The 19381-nt window shown below is 45.6% G+C and overlaps 2 protein-coding genes across 3 annotated transcripts in view; one reads left to right on the top strand and one right to left on the bottom strand.

Annotated features, from left to right (window-relative positions):
• The window catches only part of LOC308592258 (gilatoxin-like), a 42750-nt gene that overhangs the window by 19686 nt on the left and 3683 nt on the right, over positions 1–19381 (bottom strand). The gene's annotated exons all lie outside the window — the stretch shown is intronic.
• LOC308591481 (vomeronasal type-2 receptor 26-like) lies at positions 6889–18712 on the top strand (the record flags this gene model as incomplete). Its single annotated transcript, XM_081202246.1, has 5 exons — positions 6889–6917; positions 11481–11874; positions 16731–16949; positions 17169–17292; positions 17793–18712. The coding sequence occupies 5 exons, from the start codon at positions 6889–6891 to the stop codon at positions 18710–18712; spliced, it is 1686 nt and encodes a 561-aa protein (XP_081058372.1).

Here is a 19381-nt window from a genome sequence, read left to right as displayed (position 1 = left end):
TCCAAGAGGTTATGGGTAACCTTAATCACCGATCGTAAAACTGTCACGGGAGGCTGCCGGGAGCTTTGAAATCTGCGGTGTCTAGCAGAGAAGCACGGCAGGAGGCGGAGGCAAGCAAGCAAGCAAGCTGAAAGACGCAGAGGTTTGCCTGTGTTGCTGAGAGCTGAGAGCAGCAAGGAATCGTTTCTCCACGCCAGGGGAGCTGGTGATTCTGTGAGTACAGCTTGGGGCATCTTGGGAGAACGGGAGAACATGGCAGATGGCCAGGAGGTGTTTCAAGCTCCGTTTGAACAGCTTGAGGAACTCACCGCCCAAGCGTGGAATACCTGGGCAAGAAGGGTGAGAGCGTGGTTTTTGGCCACGGAAGTTTGGGACATTTCCCAAAGGGAACCAGTGCAACTGGTGGACAGAGATGGAAGAGATGACAGAGATGCACAGACGCTGCGATCTGTTTCTCTGGAGGAGAAGTTGCAGAGAGAGAAAGCTGTGAGAGCAGAGATCTGCATGTTGAAGGCAGCTGTGCATGCTAAGTTGCAACAGCACCTGGGAAGCGTTGAATCTGCGTGTGAGGCCTGGAGAGTGCTGAAACGTCTGTGTGAAGACTCAGCGGAGGGCCAAGGGCAGATGGAAGCTGGAAGCCTAGAGATGGCTGGAGCCCCTGTTCCTGATGACTTAGCCTCAAGGAGTGCTAGTGAGCAAGTCGGGGGGGCGGAAAGTTCCAAAGGCAAGTTTGAAAAGTTTTCCACTGTATCTGCTGGAGTGAAGTTCAGGGGGGGCGGATCTGGCGGATCTGGCAAGGAGTGTTTTTCCGGAAGAAGGAGGGCCAGGCCAGCTGAAAAGAGCCCCAGGCAGTGTTTTTCCACTCGTCGTTGCTACGTGTGTATGGCAGCGGGACATCTGCGTCGAGATTGCCCCCACCGGAGCAGAGAGGCAAGGCAGGATGTTTTCAAGGACACTTCTCATGGGAACCAGTCGGGTTTCCATGGCAACCGGTCTGGAAAAACAACCAGGCGTGGGACTGAGGCTGGTGGACGTGCCAGGTGCCAGGAAGAGACTTATCAGATCACGGCTAGTCTGGCGTTGGCTGAAGACAGCTGTGGGGCAAGCTCAGAGCTAAGTTTTGTTATTGACTCTGCAGCTAATTGCAATTTGATTCCAGAGACACCTGCTGTCGAGAGGTGGAATTGCAAGGCAATTCCGGCTGGGAAGACTGTTCTCTTTGCAAATGGACAGAAAAGAAATGTGATGAATGCTGTAAATGTGCATTTTTCTATTTTACAGGAAACGTTGAAGTGTTGTACTGTTCCTGGGATGCACCACTGTCTTTTATCTGTGCCTTATTTACTGAAAAAGGGATTTAAGGTTTGTTTTCAGGATGATGTGTGCACAATCTCCAAAGGAGGGAGGATGCTTGCCAAGGTTAAAAAGGGGCAGAATGATCTCTTCATTCTTAAAACGTCTCTGGAGGGTGATGGGAAGGTTGAGAAAGCACAAGCACTGCGAGCTACAATTCCCAATCATGATTCATGTGTCCATGCTTGGCATGCACGAACAGCTCATGGTTCTTTAGAAGAACTACAGGTGCTGCCAGAGGTTTCCAAAGGTTGTAAGATCTCAGAATGTGGATATGCTATAAGTTGTGAAACATGCAAACTGGCAAAGGTAAAAGGATGCAGTTATCCAAAAGTAGAGAGGATAACAACAAAACCTTTTGAACTGGTCCACGTAGATTTGTGGGGTCCTGTAAAGGAACCAAGTCTGGGAGGGGCCAGGTATCTGCTCACGCTGCAGGAAGATTTTACGCAGAATACCTGGACTCTTGGTCTCAAATCCAAGGATGATGCAGCACAGCTGATCAAACGTTGGATTGAGGAGGTGGAACAAAGGTTTTCCACCAGAGTGCAAGCTGTCACAAGTGACAGAGGAGCTCAATTTACAGGTTCTGCTTTGCAGAAGTTCTTTCGCAAGAAAGGGATACGTCACACAGTGACTTCACACAATCAGAGAGGAGTGTCAGAGCTCCGATGTGAGGCTCTGGTCCAGGCTGCACAGGTGTTGCTGAAAGATTCTGGGTTACCTCCAAGGTTTTGGCTGGAGGCAATCAGGTATGTGAGCTTCACCTGGAATCGTACCTACAATTCAATGGTAGGTGACACACCCTTTAGGCTGTTGCATGGCAGGAAACCCCAGATTCATTTTTTGCGTATGTTTGGGTCGCGTGCATCTGTGTCAGTACCTGCTGCTTTGCAGGGGCCAGATGGATCCAAGTTCCAGAAAATGATCTTCTGCGGGTATGAGCCAGAAGCACGTGCATGGAGGTTCGCATTTCCATCAGGTGATCAGAGTAAGTTACTGATCAGTAAACACGCTGAGTTCTATGAGCGGGATAAAAAGTCACAAACCGCTGTCATGCGTGATGTGCTCTCAGAATGTCTTTCTGATTCAGAACAGGAAAATTCTGAGGGGGAGGAAGGAGAGGCTGAGTCTGATGATGACGATCAGGTCACTGACCAAAGTCAGGAACAGGAGGAGGTATCTGTAGTTTCTCCACAAGATGTTAAGAGAACACCCAAAAGCGAGCCCAGTTCTCCTGTGAGTGTAATGGAGAGGATTCGAAAACGTTTTAAGTCAGAGGGGGAATCCCGTGATGCTGAAGACACAGTTCCTGGTGGCAGTGAGTCAGAGGTAACATCTGAGTTTGTGCCCAGAAGGTCTAGTCGCACAACAAAGGGCATTCCACCTGAAAGATACCAGGCAACATGTGCGTGGGCAAAATTCGCACAGTGTGATTCTGGGAGTGTTGAAGGGGTTCAACAGGTGCCTGGGAAAGATGCTGAGAAGGGGCACAAGGCAAAGGGGAAGGTGTTGAACTCAAAAGGGTCTTGTCAGAATGTGCGGCAAAGGGGGGTGTTGGGTCTGGAACTTAACAGGTTAAGTTGTTCCCATGATGCCACACCATTCTGACGTCAGCTTTCGAAGCTGGGAGGAGATTGGGAGGAGTTAGCCAGTCTAACTCTATGCTGTGAGGGGAAAGGAGCAGTCTTATAATGGCTGCAAGCAGTTCCGGTTTTTCCGGAGTTTTGTTGGAATAAACGGCTGTAAATAGACAAACCTGTACTGTGTGTGTTTGTCTGGAAGCTAAACCAAACTAGGTGACAGTTTTACACCGCTGTGTGAAACTCTGCTGAGGCGTGACTGAGAGCTACGCAACGGAAGTGTGCCGGGCGGCCATAAATCGCTGATTGAGGATCGCAAATCAATTAGCGGGAGTCACGGCTGACCAATAAAGTCCAAGACCTTTCGGACTTCCTCACATCTCCCTTTCCTGCGTTCCCAGTTATGAAGTTATAAACAGCAATTCATCACCTTCTTTCGACTCTTATTTTGTAGTTTTCAGATATTATGTCTCCAACTTTAAATATTTTTATCAAGTACTTAGATGTATAAATTTGACATAATATTAATCAAAATTTCATCTTTGTTCTTATATATCACTTATTCTCATACTTCTTTCAACTAAATTGCTGATGCCATGTTATTTTCTGTCCTGCATCTTCTTAACATTCATACAGTTTACAATGTTTTTGTAAATAGTCTTTAAACTTTTTCCAGTCCTCTTCCACTGTCTCTTCTCCCAGGTCTCGGATTCTGCCAGTCATTTCTGCCAATTCCATGTAGTCTATCAGTTGCATCTGCCATTCTTCCAGAGTGGGCAAATCTTGGGTCTTCCAATGTTTTGCGATGAGTATTCTTGCTGCTGTTGTTGCATACATAAAGAAAGTTCGGTCCTTCTTTAACACCCTTTGGCCGACAATGCCCAAAAGGAAGGCCTCTGGTTTCTTAGGGAAGGTATACTTAAATACCTTTTTTAACTCATTATAGATCATTTCCCAGAAAGCCCTAACCCTTGGGCAAGTCCACCAGAGGTGAAAGAATGTTCCTTCAGTTCCCTTACATTTCCAACATTTATTGTCTGGCAAATGATATATTTTTGCAAGCTTGACTGGGGTCATGTACCACCTATATATCATTTTCATAATATTTTCTTTCAAGGCATTACATGCCGTGAACCTCACACCGGTGGTCCATAACCTTTCCCAGTCAGCAAACATAATATTATACCCAATGTCCTGTGCCCATTTTATCATAGCTGATTTAACCGTTTCATCTTGAGTGTTCCATTTTAACAGCAAGTTGTACATTTTTGAAAGTACCTTGGTCTTAGGTTCTAACAATTCTGTTTCTAGTTTCGATTTTTCCACCTGGAAACCTGTTTTTTTATCCAAATTAAATGTCTCCCTGATCTGAGCATAGTGTAACCAATCTCGCACTTTGTCCTTTAGTTTCTCAAAACTCTGCAATCTCCAAGTATCTCCATCTTTTTCTAATATCTCCCAATATTTCAGCCATTTGGCCGCCATATTGAGTCTTTTCTGAGCCTTAGCTTCCATTGGTGACAACCACCTTGGGGTCTTATTTTCTAATAAGTCTTTATATTTTATCCAGACATTTAACACTGCTTTCCTGACAATATGGTTCTTGAAAGCCCTATGGACTTTTACCTTGTCGTACCACAAATATGCATGCCATCCAAAAGCATTATTAAACCCTTCCAAATCTAAGACGTCAGTGTTCTCAAGAAGCAGCCAATCTTTCAGCCAGCAGAAAGCCGCTGATTCATAGTACAACCTTAAGTCTGGCAGGGCAAACCCCCCTCTTTCCTTAGCGTCAGTTAATATTTTAAATTTTATTCTGGGCTTTTTGCCTTGCCAGACAAATTTAGAAATGTCTCTCTGCCACCTCCTGAAGCATTCCACCTTGTCCACAATCTGTAGGGTCTGAAACAAAAACAGCATTTTTGGCAATACAGTGGTGCCTCGCAAGACGAAATTAATTCGTTCCGCAAGTCACTTCGTCTTGAGAGTTTTTCGTCTTGCGATGCACGGTTTCCCATAGGAATGCATTGAAAACCAATTAATGCGTTCCTAGGGAAACCGCCTTCAGACCAGGTCCGGGGACAGTCTGTCCCCGACCTCTTCTGAAGGCTGAAGGCTGGGGGGGGGGACAAGGGCTTTTCTTCCCACCCCCAGCATTTTAAAAAACCCCGGGACAGCGGAGGACTTCTCCGCTGTCCGGGGCGATTTAAAAGCCCCTGGGAAGGCAGGCAGGGGGGACAAAGACTTTTGCCCCCCGCCAGCCTTCAGAAGAGGTCCAGGACCTCTTCTGAAGGTGGGAGGGGGGCGAAAGTCTTCCCCCCCGCCTGCCTTCAAAAGCCGTCGGCGACAGCGGAGAAAGGCAGCGCCTTTCTCCGCTCTCCCGGGAAGGCAGGCGGGGGGGAGCAAAGACTTTCGCCCCCCGCCGGCCTTCAGAAGAGGTCCAGAACCTATTCTGAAGGCCGGCGGGGGGCGAAAGTCTTTGCTCCCCCCGCCTGCCTTCAAAAGCCGTCCGCGATAGCGGGAAGCGCTTCCCTGCTATGCCGGACTGCTTTTAAAATGCTGGCGGTGGGGAGCAAAGCCTTTCGGCCCCCGCCGGCCTTCCTGGACCTCTTCTGAAGGCCGGAGGGGGGGAAAGGCTTTGCTCCCCACCACCAGCATTTAAAACAGGTCCCCGGAGATTTCCCTATGGGCTTTCGTCTTGCGAAGCAAGCCCATAGGGAAATTCGTCTTGTGAAGCGCCTCCAAAACAGAAAACCCTTTCGTCTTGCGGGTTTTCCGTCTTGCGAGGCATTCATCTTGCGGGGTACCACTGTACATTCATCTTTATAGCAGCAATTCGGCCCAACAAGGAAAGCTTCAATCTTGACCAACTTTCTAGATCCTTTTTAATTTCTGACCAGCACTTTTCATAATTGTCCTTAAATAAGTTCAAATTTTTGGCTGTCATATTTACCCCTAGGTATTTCACCTTTTTGACCACATTTAAATCTGTCTCTTTCTGAAACCTTTCTGATTCTAAGGTTGTCAATTTTTCCCCCAAAACCTTAGTTTTTTGCTTGTTTAATTTAAATCCCGCCACCCGACCAAACTCATGAATTAATTCTAACACCCTTTTCGTACTAGATTCTGGCTCCTGTAGTGTCAAAACCAGGTCATCTGCAAAAGCTTTAAGTTACATGCTTTTATTTCTGTCTTTGCAGCATTACAGAAAACGTGTCTGTACTCTTCAAACTCCAGCAATCAAGTGACAAATACTTCCTGTGCATACGCAAGAGGAAGGTCTCAAATTACACTCTGAGCAATTTCCGGTGCATTGCCCTGTGAACTGACTGTCCCACTGTTTCCCACAGACAGTCCCAACATTCCCAACATGTGATGTTTTCAAGCTAGCAGTTTGCAGCTGCATTGCATCCATATCATAACAGTTCTTGCAGCACTTAATAGGTGTTCTGATCCACATTGGTTCTGGCCATGGCTCAGCAGTGAATCTCTCAAGCCCCTAGTTGAAGGCCCAAGGTGAAGACCAGGCATGGAGAACATGTGGCACTCCAGACATTGTCATGGGCAAGGCTTGCTGGGGCTCATGGGAGTTAAAGTCCAAAAAAAGCTGGAGACTCAAGTTTGGGAAACACTGGTGTAGACAATACCAAGCAAGGTGGACTAATGGTCACAGCTTCCTGTGTTCCTATGATGCATCTAGACCAGGGGTCAGCAAACCTTTTCATCAGGGAGCCGGTCCACTGTCCCTCAGACCTTGTTGGGGGCCGGACTATATTTTGAAAAATATAAATACCCTGCAAACCGGTCCTGCAGCTGCCTCCAGACCTGGAGGAGGAACGCACTCTGCACGTGCTCAGGAGCACAGCTCAGGGCTGCCCACTCACCAGCGTTGTTGACGAGCAGCAGCCGCTCCATCGGCTCGACCCTGCAGAGCTCCCAGGCGGCGTGCAGCATGCACTGCGACCCGTCATACGAGGCCAGGTCAGCGGGCAGGCCGCGCACGTGGAGCGTGTCAGGAGCTCGTCCTACACTTGTAGAGACAGATGCCCGACTGGCATGTTCTCTCCCTCCTGGTCATTCGTTCGGGAGCTTCAAAAGCTTTCTTCAGCCTGAACATCACAGCGACTGATGCCAACACACACTGGCACACTTAGGAATCTGCAGAGTGTTCACAGTTTGCGTAACAGACCTCAGCAACTCAGCATTTTGGCTAATCTACTTAATTTACATATAAACACACATGGAGCACTGCAACATGGCTCACTCTCTCTCTAGCATCAGACAGCAAAGGAAAAAAGAACAAAGGACAATAGTCTCACTTCAAGGAACACAGTAACACAAACATCCTGTCTCTGTCACTTCCCACTCTGTGGAGTCAAAACATACACCGTCATGTGATAGACAAAAATCCCATGACTGCAACCATGGAGCAGGAATTCTAACATTGCTGGGCAGGCAGTGTGCAGCTCACCCTCCAGCTGAAGCCCCATGATGTGCCCGTCACAATGCCCATGGCGCAGCCCAGATCCACCGCCTGCCTGCCAGCCTCTATGACCAATGGCCGTGCCAGGTTTACCTCAGCACGTGGGGAGCAAGGTTTCGGATTGGCTGCAGGACGTTCCTGCAGCCAATTCGAAGCCATGCCAGCGTCATGGAAGTCAGTCCCCGTGCGACGAGGCGTCTGTGGCTTCTTTTCAAGGAAACGCCGCACTGGTTTAGCTCAGCGAGGGGCCTGACCAAGTGGGTGGCAGGGTCCCAGGGCCGGTTTTGAGTCTGGTGGGCCGGATTTCGGTCCCCGGGCCATAGTTTGCTAACCCCTGAATTCTAGGCCACCTCCTAGTGAAGGCTAACTTAGTCACCAGGAGAGGAGGAACACGGAGCAGGGCCAAAGCAAGGAAGGGAACTTTTTGTGGGCACAGGTGCTCCATGCTGTTGCTTCATTCCTTGTCCCCACAGTACAGGGGCACATCAGCATAAACATATTTGTGAAAGAAGCTGGGCCACAGGGAACAGCAGGGAGCATCTGCGTTGAGCAGGGAGGTGGAATCACTGCAATGACTATGATCACAGCCAGGAGGTCCACCCAGAGGGGACTTTGGTAAGCAATAACAAAGATAAGAGTTGTTGAAAGTGTCAGGAATCTTGGAGTAAACATGCCCTTATTATGCCAGACGAGGCTCCTGGCTATAGAACAAAGCCAAGATCTTCCACCCTTCTCACTGTAGATCCACTCTTGGGCTCAGAATAGAGAGGCTGCAGTGCTGGACCACATTGAAATGAACTTGTTCTTTCAGCTCTTCTGACTGTGCCCTTATGCTGTCTCTGATCCTTATCACGCTGCTTTTCCCCACTGCTGTGGCTACGGATGGGGAAACCCTGTGTACTCCTAAGAAAAGCTATACTGAAGGCTACTCTAAAGACGGGGACCATATCATTGGGGGTATATTATCCCAGAATATTTTAGACAATGGAAAAGTAAAATTCCAAAGTGTTCCACAGCCTTTTTCATTTGCAACGGTCGTTCAGTAAGTATTTAACACTGTTTCAGGAAACCAGAATGTATCATCTGAGTTTTATCAGTCTCTGCGTAGCCAGACTCAGGTCTATGATGTTATTTCAGATCAGATCAGAACTGGCGTAGAATCAAGCATTTGCTTTCTTGAGTGACAGCATATATTCAGGAGCAAGTAGGTTTTGTAAGAATATCATTACTTTGCATTCATAGGCTCACCTGGCCCCTCTGTTACAGATCTTTAGGTGCCAGGCAAAAGCATTTCTCTTCTCCCAGACCTCTGGCTAATGAAACAATCCATAGCATTTTAATTTGTGGGCGTGGAGGTATTTTTGTGTCTGTGTTACTATGGTATGTATGTAATTTTTTATTTTTATGTTTTGCTTTTATATTGTAAACTGCCGTGTGATTCTCGGATGAAGGGTGGTATAGAAATTTAATAAGTAATAACAACAACAACAATAATAGCAATAATCCACCAAAATTCTAACAAAGCAATGCACCAGAGCCAAAATGCAAAGAGCTGGGTTGCCTCCACTCTGCCAGTAGTTTGCAGGAGGGAAATTTAGGTTTGGGCAGTTGGAATAAAGCATGCTGTGGCCAAAGAGCAACAAATCCACTTTTTAATGGATTTTTTTTTGTGATTAGGAAAGTTATGGGAGAACGCCCTGAAAGGTGTGGGATGAATGAATGATTAACAGAAAGATATAAAAGTGAGCAAACCATGATCAGTTCAGAACATGAATGCTCATTCCTGGCTATGTTCCACCTCCCCTGTGAGAGGCACTGTGTCTCTGAAAAAAAGTTGCTTGGGAATGCAGGTGTGCAACAGTGTGCTGTTGTGCTCTTGTCCAGCTTGCAGGCTCCTCTTTCCTTCTTGTTGTTGTTTAGTCGTTTAGTCGTGTCCGACTCTTCGTGACCCCATGGACCAGAGCACGCCAGGCATTCCTGTCTTCCACTGCCTCCCGCAGTTTGGTCAAACTCATGTTTGTAGCTTCGAGAACACTGTCCAACCATCTCGTCCTCTGTCGTCCCCTTCTCCTTTTGCCCTCAATCTTTCCAAACATCAGGGTCTTTTCCAGGGAGTCTTCTCTTCTCATGAGGTGGCCAAAGTATTGGAGCCTCAGCTTCACGATCTGTCCTTCCAGTGAGCGCTCAGGGCTGATTTCCTTCAGAATGGAGAGGTTTGATCTTCTTGCAGTCCATGGGACTCTCAAGAGTCTCCTCCAGCACCATAATTCAAATGCATCAATTCTTCGGCGATCAGCCTTCTTTATGGTCCAGCTTTCCTTCTTATTGTTGTATAAACTCCTCACATACAAATTGGAATAAATGCTCTGTAAAGACTGGAGATGGTCTGTCATTACCAGGATTGATGTTGCGTAAACAGAATTTAGAATACTTCTTTCCAGATTATTTCCTTTTTACAATTTACTTCTTAAAACACTAATTGGTGTCTTGTGTAGTTGGCCCTCATTGTATATTCCCTCTCTCTCCCTGTTCCAAAAGCAGAAATAGTGTGCTGCTGTTTCTCTCACACCCCCATGTACATCTGCTTGTCCCTTCCCTCTTCCCTTACCTAGAGGGGTGTTGTCCTCCTTCAAGTACTGGTCAGCATTTCATTTGAAAATGGCAAAGAGATCCCCAGCTATCAAAAGACCATCCCCATACCATTAGTTCTCATTCACAAAACATCTGCCTGCCAGCCTGTGCTATTAACCAGCAATTTGGCTAACAAAGGAATAGTTGCCATATTCCCTTCCTTCCTTCCTTCCTTCCTTCCTTCCTTCCTTCCTTCCATACATCTTTACATACATACTTTTACGAATTGGGTGGATGTGTGCAGACTCCCCATAATTACGTGATTTAGTAAAAGTTAAAAATTAATCAAGTTTTAATGAAACTTTGCCAAATTCAGAACCCTCCTAGATTTAGTTATATGGAACCAAGCCAGCTTTGGCAGAGCTGGATGGATGGGCCGTTAGCAGGGGACAAATGGTTTGATTTATGCCTATTTATTTGTGCATATTTTAATGCATATTTATGCATTTATACAACATGCACCAAAAGGGAGGGATTGGAGAGGGTCTCATTCTGCCTTCAGGCCAGCACTGGATGCAAAGAATAGCAAAAAGCCATCCCTGGTGTCTCTTAGTTTCAGCCTGTCATTCCCAGCTCACATGGAGCTCTGCTCCTTCTTCTCCTTCTCAGTGCTAACCGTCTCCAAAGGCCTCCCTCCAGCCTAATCATTCAGTCTTGAAACCCTAAAGCCGCCCTTTGCCTCTGCCCACTAACACCCAGCAAATACTACATCCCGCTCCCCCTTGCCTGGCTGTCCTGCCCTCTGATGGTTTCCTTGATGGGTCATCACTGACCCATATCATAAAGACACCACAGGGAACAGAGACCCTGGTAAGTGCTCCTACAACCCCTGGAATCTTGCTGGTGGGGATTGAGGTGGCCTGCAACAACACAATCAGAGTGTGGTACCTTCACAACACCTGTGCTGCTGCTTATTTTCCTTCAGGGGCTAGAATGTGGATACCCAACATATTGTTGGGCTCCCAGCTACCATCAGACTAAGCTGGCGTGTGGAGTTACCAGGGATGGTAGGATTAGTTAGGGCTGCCATACATCCAGATTTTCCTGGAAACGTTCAGGAATTGGTCCTCAAAATGGCGTCCAGGTGGATTTTTTTGAATAGGCAAAATGTCCAGGATGTATGGCGAGGGGGGCCGGTATTTTTAAATTTTTAAAAATCCATTATAAAGCCCCCAAGAGCCCCAATACTTTTTTTTTCTTGGTGGGCAGAGGAGACGTTCCCAAAAAAGGCTCAACAAGTTGGGGGGGGGGAGTAGTTCAATATCTAGAATGCTAACGTTGGACAAACCTACAGTTTCCATTATCTCCAATGGGTAGCATAATCATCCCCATGCCCTTCTGAGTACTGTCTGTCTGTCTAGCGCATTTTTAACTGAATATTTCCAGGGCAGTTCACAGTAGAGTTACTGAGGTTCACTGTCCCACTGCAGTGAACTCAGGAAGAACTACCAGCACGTCCTGGCCTTTGTGTTTGCAGTGGAAGAGCTCAACAAGGACTCTCATCTCTTTCCCAATGTCTCCTTGGGATTCCAGCTCTATGAGGATGGTCACAACATGAGAAAGAACCATGAGGCCACAGTCAGCATTTTATCTGAGAGGAACTGGACTCCTTCCGTGCTCCCCCTACCTCCCAGCACATATGATCTTTATTACTCCTACGGGAGGCCATCTTATGACAGCCTGGTCAGCAAAAGTCCAAAGGATAAAACCGTCCCCAACTATCATTGCCATGGGCAGAGCAAGCTGGCAGCCGTCATTGGGGCTCTGACATCCGAGTCGACCACTGAGATGAGCAACATGTTGCAGAGCTCCAAGGTACCCCAGGTGAGTTTGGCCCTGTGCTCTGTTGCTGTACCTGACACCCTCTCTGACTTCAAAATACTGGAGCAAGCAAACAGGACATCTGTGACCAAAAGACATAATGTAAATTATGTGTTCTTCAATCATATGTATGTAAAAACTTGCATTTTCAAGAAATATTTATCTACTTACTTAAACTATTTGCAGCCTACTCTCCTTCAATAGGCAATCCCAGGGCAAGCTACATTAAACTGATGTCACAGGTTGTAGCTTGCACAGTGAGAAGGAAGGGAGGCAAATCAACCTCTCCTTCTTATTAACTTCATCACAGTCACCAAGTGGATATCTTTATTTTATTTTTTTCCTGCCTGCCTCCACCAAACAGCCCTTGAACATTCTGAAGTTTAAACTGGCCCAGTACTGGGAGGAGTGGTGGAGTGATTAGATTAGACCTCATTACTGGTAGGGTTCACACAGTAATAATAATAATAATAATAATAATAATAATAATAATAATAACAACAACAACAACAACAACAACAACAACAACAACAACAACAACCCATCTGGGTTTCCCCAGCCACTCTGGGCGGCTTCCATAGAAACCAAAAATACAGTAAAATATCACACATTAAAAACTTCCCTGAACAGGGCTGCCTTAAGATGTCTTCTGAATGTCAGGTAGTTATTTATCGCTTTGACATCTGCTGGAAGGGCGTTCCACAGGGCGGGCGCCACTACCAAGAAGGCCCTCTGCCTGGTTCCCTGTAGCTTACAGTAGAAGTGAGATAACAAAGAATTTGGTAACCTTCACAGGACAGCTTACTCTATGGTCTTAACCCCTTCACACGTTAGAGTTAAACAAGTTTGTTATAAGAGGCTCATTTACCTCACACTTTCTTTTTATATATATATATTTATTAAAAGTTTTTAAGATATAACAAGAAAAAAGAAAAATAAACATGCAAAATAAAAAACAGTTAAAAACACACATTAATTTTCAATAACATAACTTCCATACACTTATTTCCTCGGACCTCCTCATACCTCCCTTCTTTGTATTCCAGTTCGATTTGTTAGTTCAGCAAATACTCTGGTTTCTCTTCAGATCGTATAAATCTTTCGCCTTTTCACACTTTCAACCTTTAAATCAATTGGAAGGAAGAGGAGGAGAGCACATACCTAAGTACATTTGTATTTCATGTTAATTGCCAAGTTCTTAGGCTATAAAGCCAATATTGTACAACCATAAAATTAAACACAATGACAGGAGACAGTCAATTGTAAATCACACCAAGAAAGTTGGAGTTAACTCTTGATTAGCAAAAGAGGATCTGCACAGGAGTGTCACATCAACTCAACACCTGCAGATCTTGCTCCCCATGAAGCAGTTGCTGAGACTGAAGGGCCCCGCCTCTCCAAAGCTGCCTAAGTCCTCTCTTCTCCAGGGTTTTCACAAAGCAATATGAGATTGCATCTACATGAAACTTACTTCTCATCTGCCCTCCTCATGCCTCTCCTGGTTCTGAGAAATGAGTGGATAGAGGAGCTCATCACAGCAGGAGAGGGAGACGCCCAAGCCCCTTCACCAGCCGGACTTATCTCTGCCTCTTGGCCTCTCTCTTCTCCTGCTTCAGTTTCTGCCCCTGATTCTAGATGTCTCTCTGCCACAGATTCCCCCTGCTCACTAAGCCCTGTTACCTCTTCTGCTTTTGGCACCTCCTCTTCCCAGTCATCGCCTTCTTCTACCTCTGACCACTCATTGCCATCTACCACCAATCCCCAGCCTTCATCCCTTGGGGGACCCCAGTTGGTTTCTCTCACCAATCATCTGTGTCCAACCAGTCTGTGGCACACAAAATGGTTGAAGGTTCTATTCTTAAAAAAAAAAAAACAACACAATATAAACCAACAAGAAATAACAGCCCTTTTCTTTTCTTTTTTAATATATATTTATTAGCATTTTCTATAATGAAACAAAAACAAAAATAAACAACCACAAAAAAGAAAAAATATAACAAACATACAAAAATGTAAAACTTAAAAACAATTAAAAACACATAAAGTTTCAATTGCTTATTTCTTTTAACTTATTTCTCAGACCTCCTCACACCTTCCCTTCTTGTATTCCAATTCAAATTATTAGCTCAGCAAATCCTTATTACTTATTTCTCAACTTTAACTTAATAATTTAATTTAACATATTATTATTTTACTTTTTCTCTTTCATCCATTTCCTCAATTTATTTTTGCTAACCTTATTTTCATTTAATTTAGTTCATTTTAAAAAACCAATATTACCTTATCCAAACTTAAACATCAATACTTATACATCAATACTCATTCTTAAAACATTTTTTCTAAAGTCGATCCAAATTCCCTTCCACGAATTTCCCAATTTTCATACAAATAACAAAACAAAACAAAACAAAAACAAAACAAATTATAATTATGTACCCTTTGGATTCCCAAACTCCACCCCCCTTTCCCGGTTTCAGTCCCCAATAAATGTCTATCAGTCTTAATCTACTATCAGCCTGGAGATCTCACATCCGAGGCTCTTAATTCTCTCTCAATTCCTCTCTGCCGGTTTTTTTGATAGTCCTTAATATTGAACACCAAATCTCGGAGAAGCTCTGGCCCAACGGGATCCATGTTTCTTCCAGCCAGACCTCCATACTTAAAAGTGGAGCCCAAATCTTGTTTCTTACTCCTTTCAAGTCCAAATGTCCCCAAAGCTCCAACTTCCACCTTAAGCAAGTTTGTAATCCTTAGGTCTTCGGATCTCCACTTAAGGAGATCTCTCCATTTTTCAATCTCCAGTTCAAGCCAGATTTTCCACATCAAGTTTTTATTTTCCTTTGTTGCCATCATGTCTGGCCTCAAGCTCTCCTTTGTCATCTGCAAAATTACAGCTCCTCCATCCTTTTCTTCAGGGACAACATATATCTCCTTCTCCAAATTCTCAAAGCTCTCAAGTTTCTCTTTTTGTCCTGTTGAATAGACTTCCTGATTCAAATCCTTATCAAATTCAATAATGTTATTTACTGTTAAGTCCAGAGTTGTAACATTTGTAGCCAAAACATCAATTTGGCCTTGTAACTTTCCCAAGAGAACAAAAACTCTGTCGCAAATGGGGGCGCAAATGGTGCCCGCCGAGTCACCACGCTCACAGGCATCACTGCCTGTGATTTTTGAGGGTCCCCACATCGCCGCAGCGGCAAGACCCAATCCTGCGGAGCCGATTCCCTCCGGAGCTCAGAGGGAATCCGCCATTAGTCGATTGCGCTAACCCGGAGGTCCTCATAACAGCCCTTTTCTCCTTAGATCTGTTATGGCTCGTCTGATCCCATCCTGAGTGATAAGGTCCAGTTTCCTTTTCTGTATCGGTCAGTCCCCAGTGACCTGGCTCAGTTCACCGGGATCATCAAGCTGATCCTTTACTTCCGCTGGACGTGGATTGGAGTAGTTTTTACAGGTGACGATAATGGTGACAAGTTCCTCCGGGCCATGGAAGGTGAAATGCAGAAAAATGGAGTTTGCACTGAATTCATCTTAAAGATGTACAGCATGAAGAACCTGGCTTTGAGAACCATTCATAAGATGGAAGATGCCCTCACAAAGTCCTCGGCCAATGTGACTTTATTATACGGCAGCACCAGTCACTTCTTTCATTTACAAGTTCTCAGTCGAAATCTCCGAACGAGAGGCAAGATCTGGATCATCACAGCCCAATGGGATTTTACTGTAGGTCCCCGGCCAGACAAACCAGACTCAGACCCATTCCAGAGCGCCTTGTCCTTTGCAGCTCATAAGGCAGAAATCCCACGATTTCGAGACTTCCTTTGGTCTGTGAACCCTAAAAAATATCCAAATGATATTTTCATGAAGCATTTCTGGGGTTTTGCCTTTGACTGTGTGATGCCTCCTCCCTACTCAGTCCCAAGGTATGGGAAAAGAAAATGCACTGAAAGGGAACGACTGGACAGCCTGCCTGTTTCAGATTTTGATATGAACACCGTGTGGCAGAGCTATAGCATTTACAATGCGGTCTATGCAGTAGCCCATGCACTGATGGAAATGAGATATCATCATACTGGAGGAGGAGGGAGGAGGAGGAGAAAAGGCCTACTACCCCCATGGCAGGTATTATGACACAAATAATGTATCTGAGGCAGAGGAGAGTTTTCAACAATGCCAGAGATGGTTTGATAGCCTCATCATTGTGTATGGTGTCCCCACATGATTTGTCAGGGCCCAGTGGTATCAGAGGCAAACTGGGTGGTCCACACAGGCCTGTGGTTTCAGGTTATGGAGTATACAGACAAGGATCCCTAGGCCAGAGGCATTTGATGTAGTTCAAATTCCAAAACAGGCAGGTAAGAGGGAGAAGAGAGAAGACAAGTGGCTGAAACAGGGTAGCCACTCTGAGGAAACGTCTTTAAATGAGACCAAGAGGGACTTCACTGGCGCTCCAAATCACCTGATTCCTCAGGGCTATTGGCTGCAATCTCCTTTCCTGTCACACTGTCAGTGGGCCCTGTCCCACCTCTAGATTTGAATAGTTTTAAATATATCCTGGATAATATGTATACAGTACCTGTAGAGGAAAGCAGAGCATTGTTCCGCAAGTGCAGTTTGAAACACAGCAGGGGGAGATGCCCTCTCTGGCTTTCAAACCACTAACACGGAAACACTGAAATAATCACCAAAGTCACATCTTACAATATTTATATTAATTTAAATGTGATGAATCAACTAGCTAAATGTGGGACAGTTAGCTTATTTAAGTAAGTTCTTCTATCAGTTGGCAGTCATAATTATTAAATCTTACATTAGTGAAGAGAGATTTCTCCCTCCCTTGCAATCTCTGCCCTCAGCTCCACACATTTCTGAAGAAGGTCCGATTCAATAACAGTGCTGGAGAGGAGGTTTATTTTGATGAGAATGGAGACTCCACAGCTACTTATGATATTTTAAATTGGAGCGTGCTCCCTAACAGCTCCCTGGTTAGTGTGAAAGTTGGAAGCGTGAAGGACCATGGCCAAGACTTCTTCTTTGACGATGCTAAGCTTGTCTGGAAGGAACGACTAGGGCAGGTGAGACTCAAGAAAGACTCTGCTTTGGGTGTTCTACCCAAGTGAGGTATGGTGGGTGGTTTATGGGGCAGTGCCCAATCCGTTGGGAAAGTAGGTTTGTTGTGCAAGTGTGCCAAATGAACAATAAGGGCACAACCTTAATCTGTCAATATGTGATTGAATGCCATCATTTGCAAAACAGCCGCTTTAAAAAACGCATTTCCTCCTGCACTTCTTTAGCATCCGCGCTCCATCTGCAGTGAGAGCTGCCTCCCTGGATTTAGAAAAGTGGCTGAAAAGGGAAGGCCCAGCTGCTGCTTCAAATGTGTCCGGTGCCTACCTGGCCAGATCTCCAACCAAATTGGTAAGAATGTGGCCAAGGCATACAAACATATAGCGTTTATGTTTGTGTTCTCTCTGTGTTCTGCTTTTTCTTTTGAAATTCACATTTTTATTCTTGGATCAAACTCAGGAGAAAATAGTTCCCAGCATAAACCACCTGTGCACAGCACTGATGGGCTGGAGTCTAGTAAGTCACTAACCCATTTCTTTATTTCAGCCAAATCAGATTCCAGTGTTTTAAGAATGAGCAGTATCTTTTGTCTTTTAAGGGGGTGTAAACTGAATGTGTATTTGGTTGAATAAATGTAGACGAGCTGCTTAATTAGCTAAAGCAGCTTTGAACAGAGGGGGTAGGGTCTAGGGGTCAGTTGGGCTTTATATTTTTATTAATCTAAAGGTACACATGCTATTTAGCAGCACTGGGCTTCTGGGGTGACCAGGCTATAGCACAACTCATCTGTTCAAAAAGATGGATGCATGGGTCTATGTGGTCAATAGTGAGATCCAATTTGTGTTTTCCAGATATGGACCGCTGTGAGGCATGCAAAGAGGACTACTATCCAAATGAAGCCAGAAACAAGTGTATTCCCAAAAACCTAAGTTTCCTGTCCTATGACGAGCCCCTGGGGATTGCCTTAGCTTCCTCTGCTCTTTCTTTCTCGCTCTTGGCTATGTTTTTGCTCGGAACCTTTATTAAACATCGAGACTCTCCCATAGTCAAGGCCAACAACCGAGATCTCAGCTATATCCTCCTCTCCTCCCTAATGCTCTGCTTCCTCTGCTCCTTGCTCTTCATTGGCCGGCCAAGGATGGAGACTTGCCTTCTCCGGCAGACAGCCTTTGGCCTCATTTTCTCAGTCTCTCTTGCTACGGTCTTGGCCAAAACCATCACTGTGGTTCTGGCCTTCAATGCCACAAAGCCAGGGAACAGAATGCGGAAATGGCTGAGACCCAGAGCTGCCCATGGCTTTGTGCTGTTCTGTTCTCTCATCCAGGCTGGGATCTGCGTGGTCTGGCTGGGAACCTCTCCCCCATTCCCAGATTTTGATACCCGCTCGGAGCCTGGGTACATTATCCTTGAGTGCAACGAGGGCTCCGTCACTGCCTTCTACTGCATCCTAGCTTACATGGGTCTCTTGGCTTTGGTGAGTTTCACGGTTGCCTTCCTGGCCAGGAAGCTCCCTGACAGCTTCAATGAAGCCAAGTTCATCACCTTCAGTATGCTGGTTTTCTGCAGCGTCTGGGCATCCTTCATCCCAAGCTACCTGAGCACCAAAGGGAAATATATGGTGGCTGTGGAGATCTTCTCTATTTTGGCCTCCAGTGCTGGGTTACTAGGCTGCATCTTCTTCCCCAAGTGTTATATTATTCTGCTGCGGCCAGCTCAGAACAGCCGGGAGCATTTCACTCGAAAATTAAACTCTGGAGTCCAACAACTTTAAATTTGGAGACTGAAATACTGCAAGTTGTGTGGTTGATTGCCAGAATTCAGATATCTGAAAATTCGGCAAGCCGGTCTCTCTTCCTTTTTTATCTCATTAGCAAGTGTGTTTTCACTTGACGACATCTTCCTTGGCAACTGGCATGGCCGTCTGCTCCAGCCAGATAAGACCAAAAAGAGCACCTAGTCAGCAAATATTTCCACTGATAATATATATGAGTGAATCTGAAACATTCTGATTTGCTTTGAAATTTTAAGAGGCCGATCCTTCACAGGATCCTTAGTGTGATGAACTTGTTCACAAGTTCAGCTTGGAAGCAGGATACAGAAAGGTTCAATCCTCACCCCAGGCACAAACTGTGTGTGGTGGCTGCCAAAAGCTTCTCCCTTATTAACAGTAGTGTGGGTGGTGGGTGTGGTGTTGTGTGATGCTGTTCTGCCCACTACAATCCCACTTCAGTGAGTGCTTCATGTGGAGAGCTGTGAAGTCTGCCCCAATGTTTTCTTGCATTATACATAGTGGGGTGAAGCACACATTGGGTGATATCCAACTAACACATCCTATCAATGCCAGGATTTTCACTTGCACAACAGAACTTTCCCACCTCTCCTTCCCCTGTACCAGAGGATTAGGGGAACCCCAGTCCAGATTTAGTTTTGGGGGAGTTGG

Source organism: Podarcis bocagei, assembly GCF_964188305.1.
Source record: "Podarcis bocagei genome assembly, chromosome: 7".
NCBI classification, from domain to species: domain Eukaryota; kingdom Metazoa; phylum Chordata; class Lepidosauria; order Squamata; family Lacertidae; genus Podarcis; species Podarcis bocagei.
This window is presented reverse-complemented; position numbering and strand designations above follow the sequence as displayed.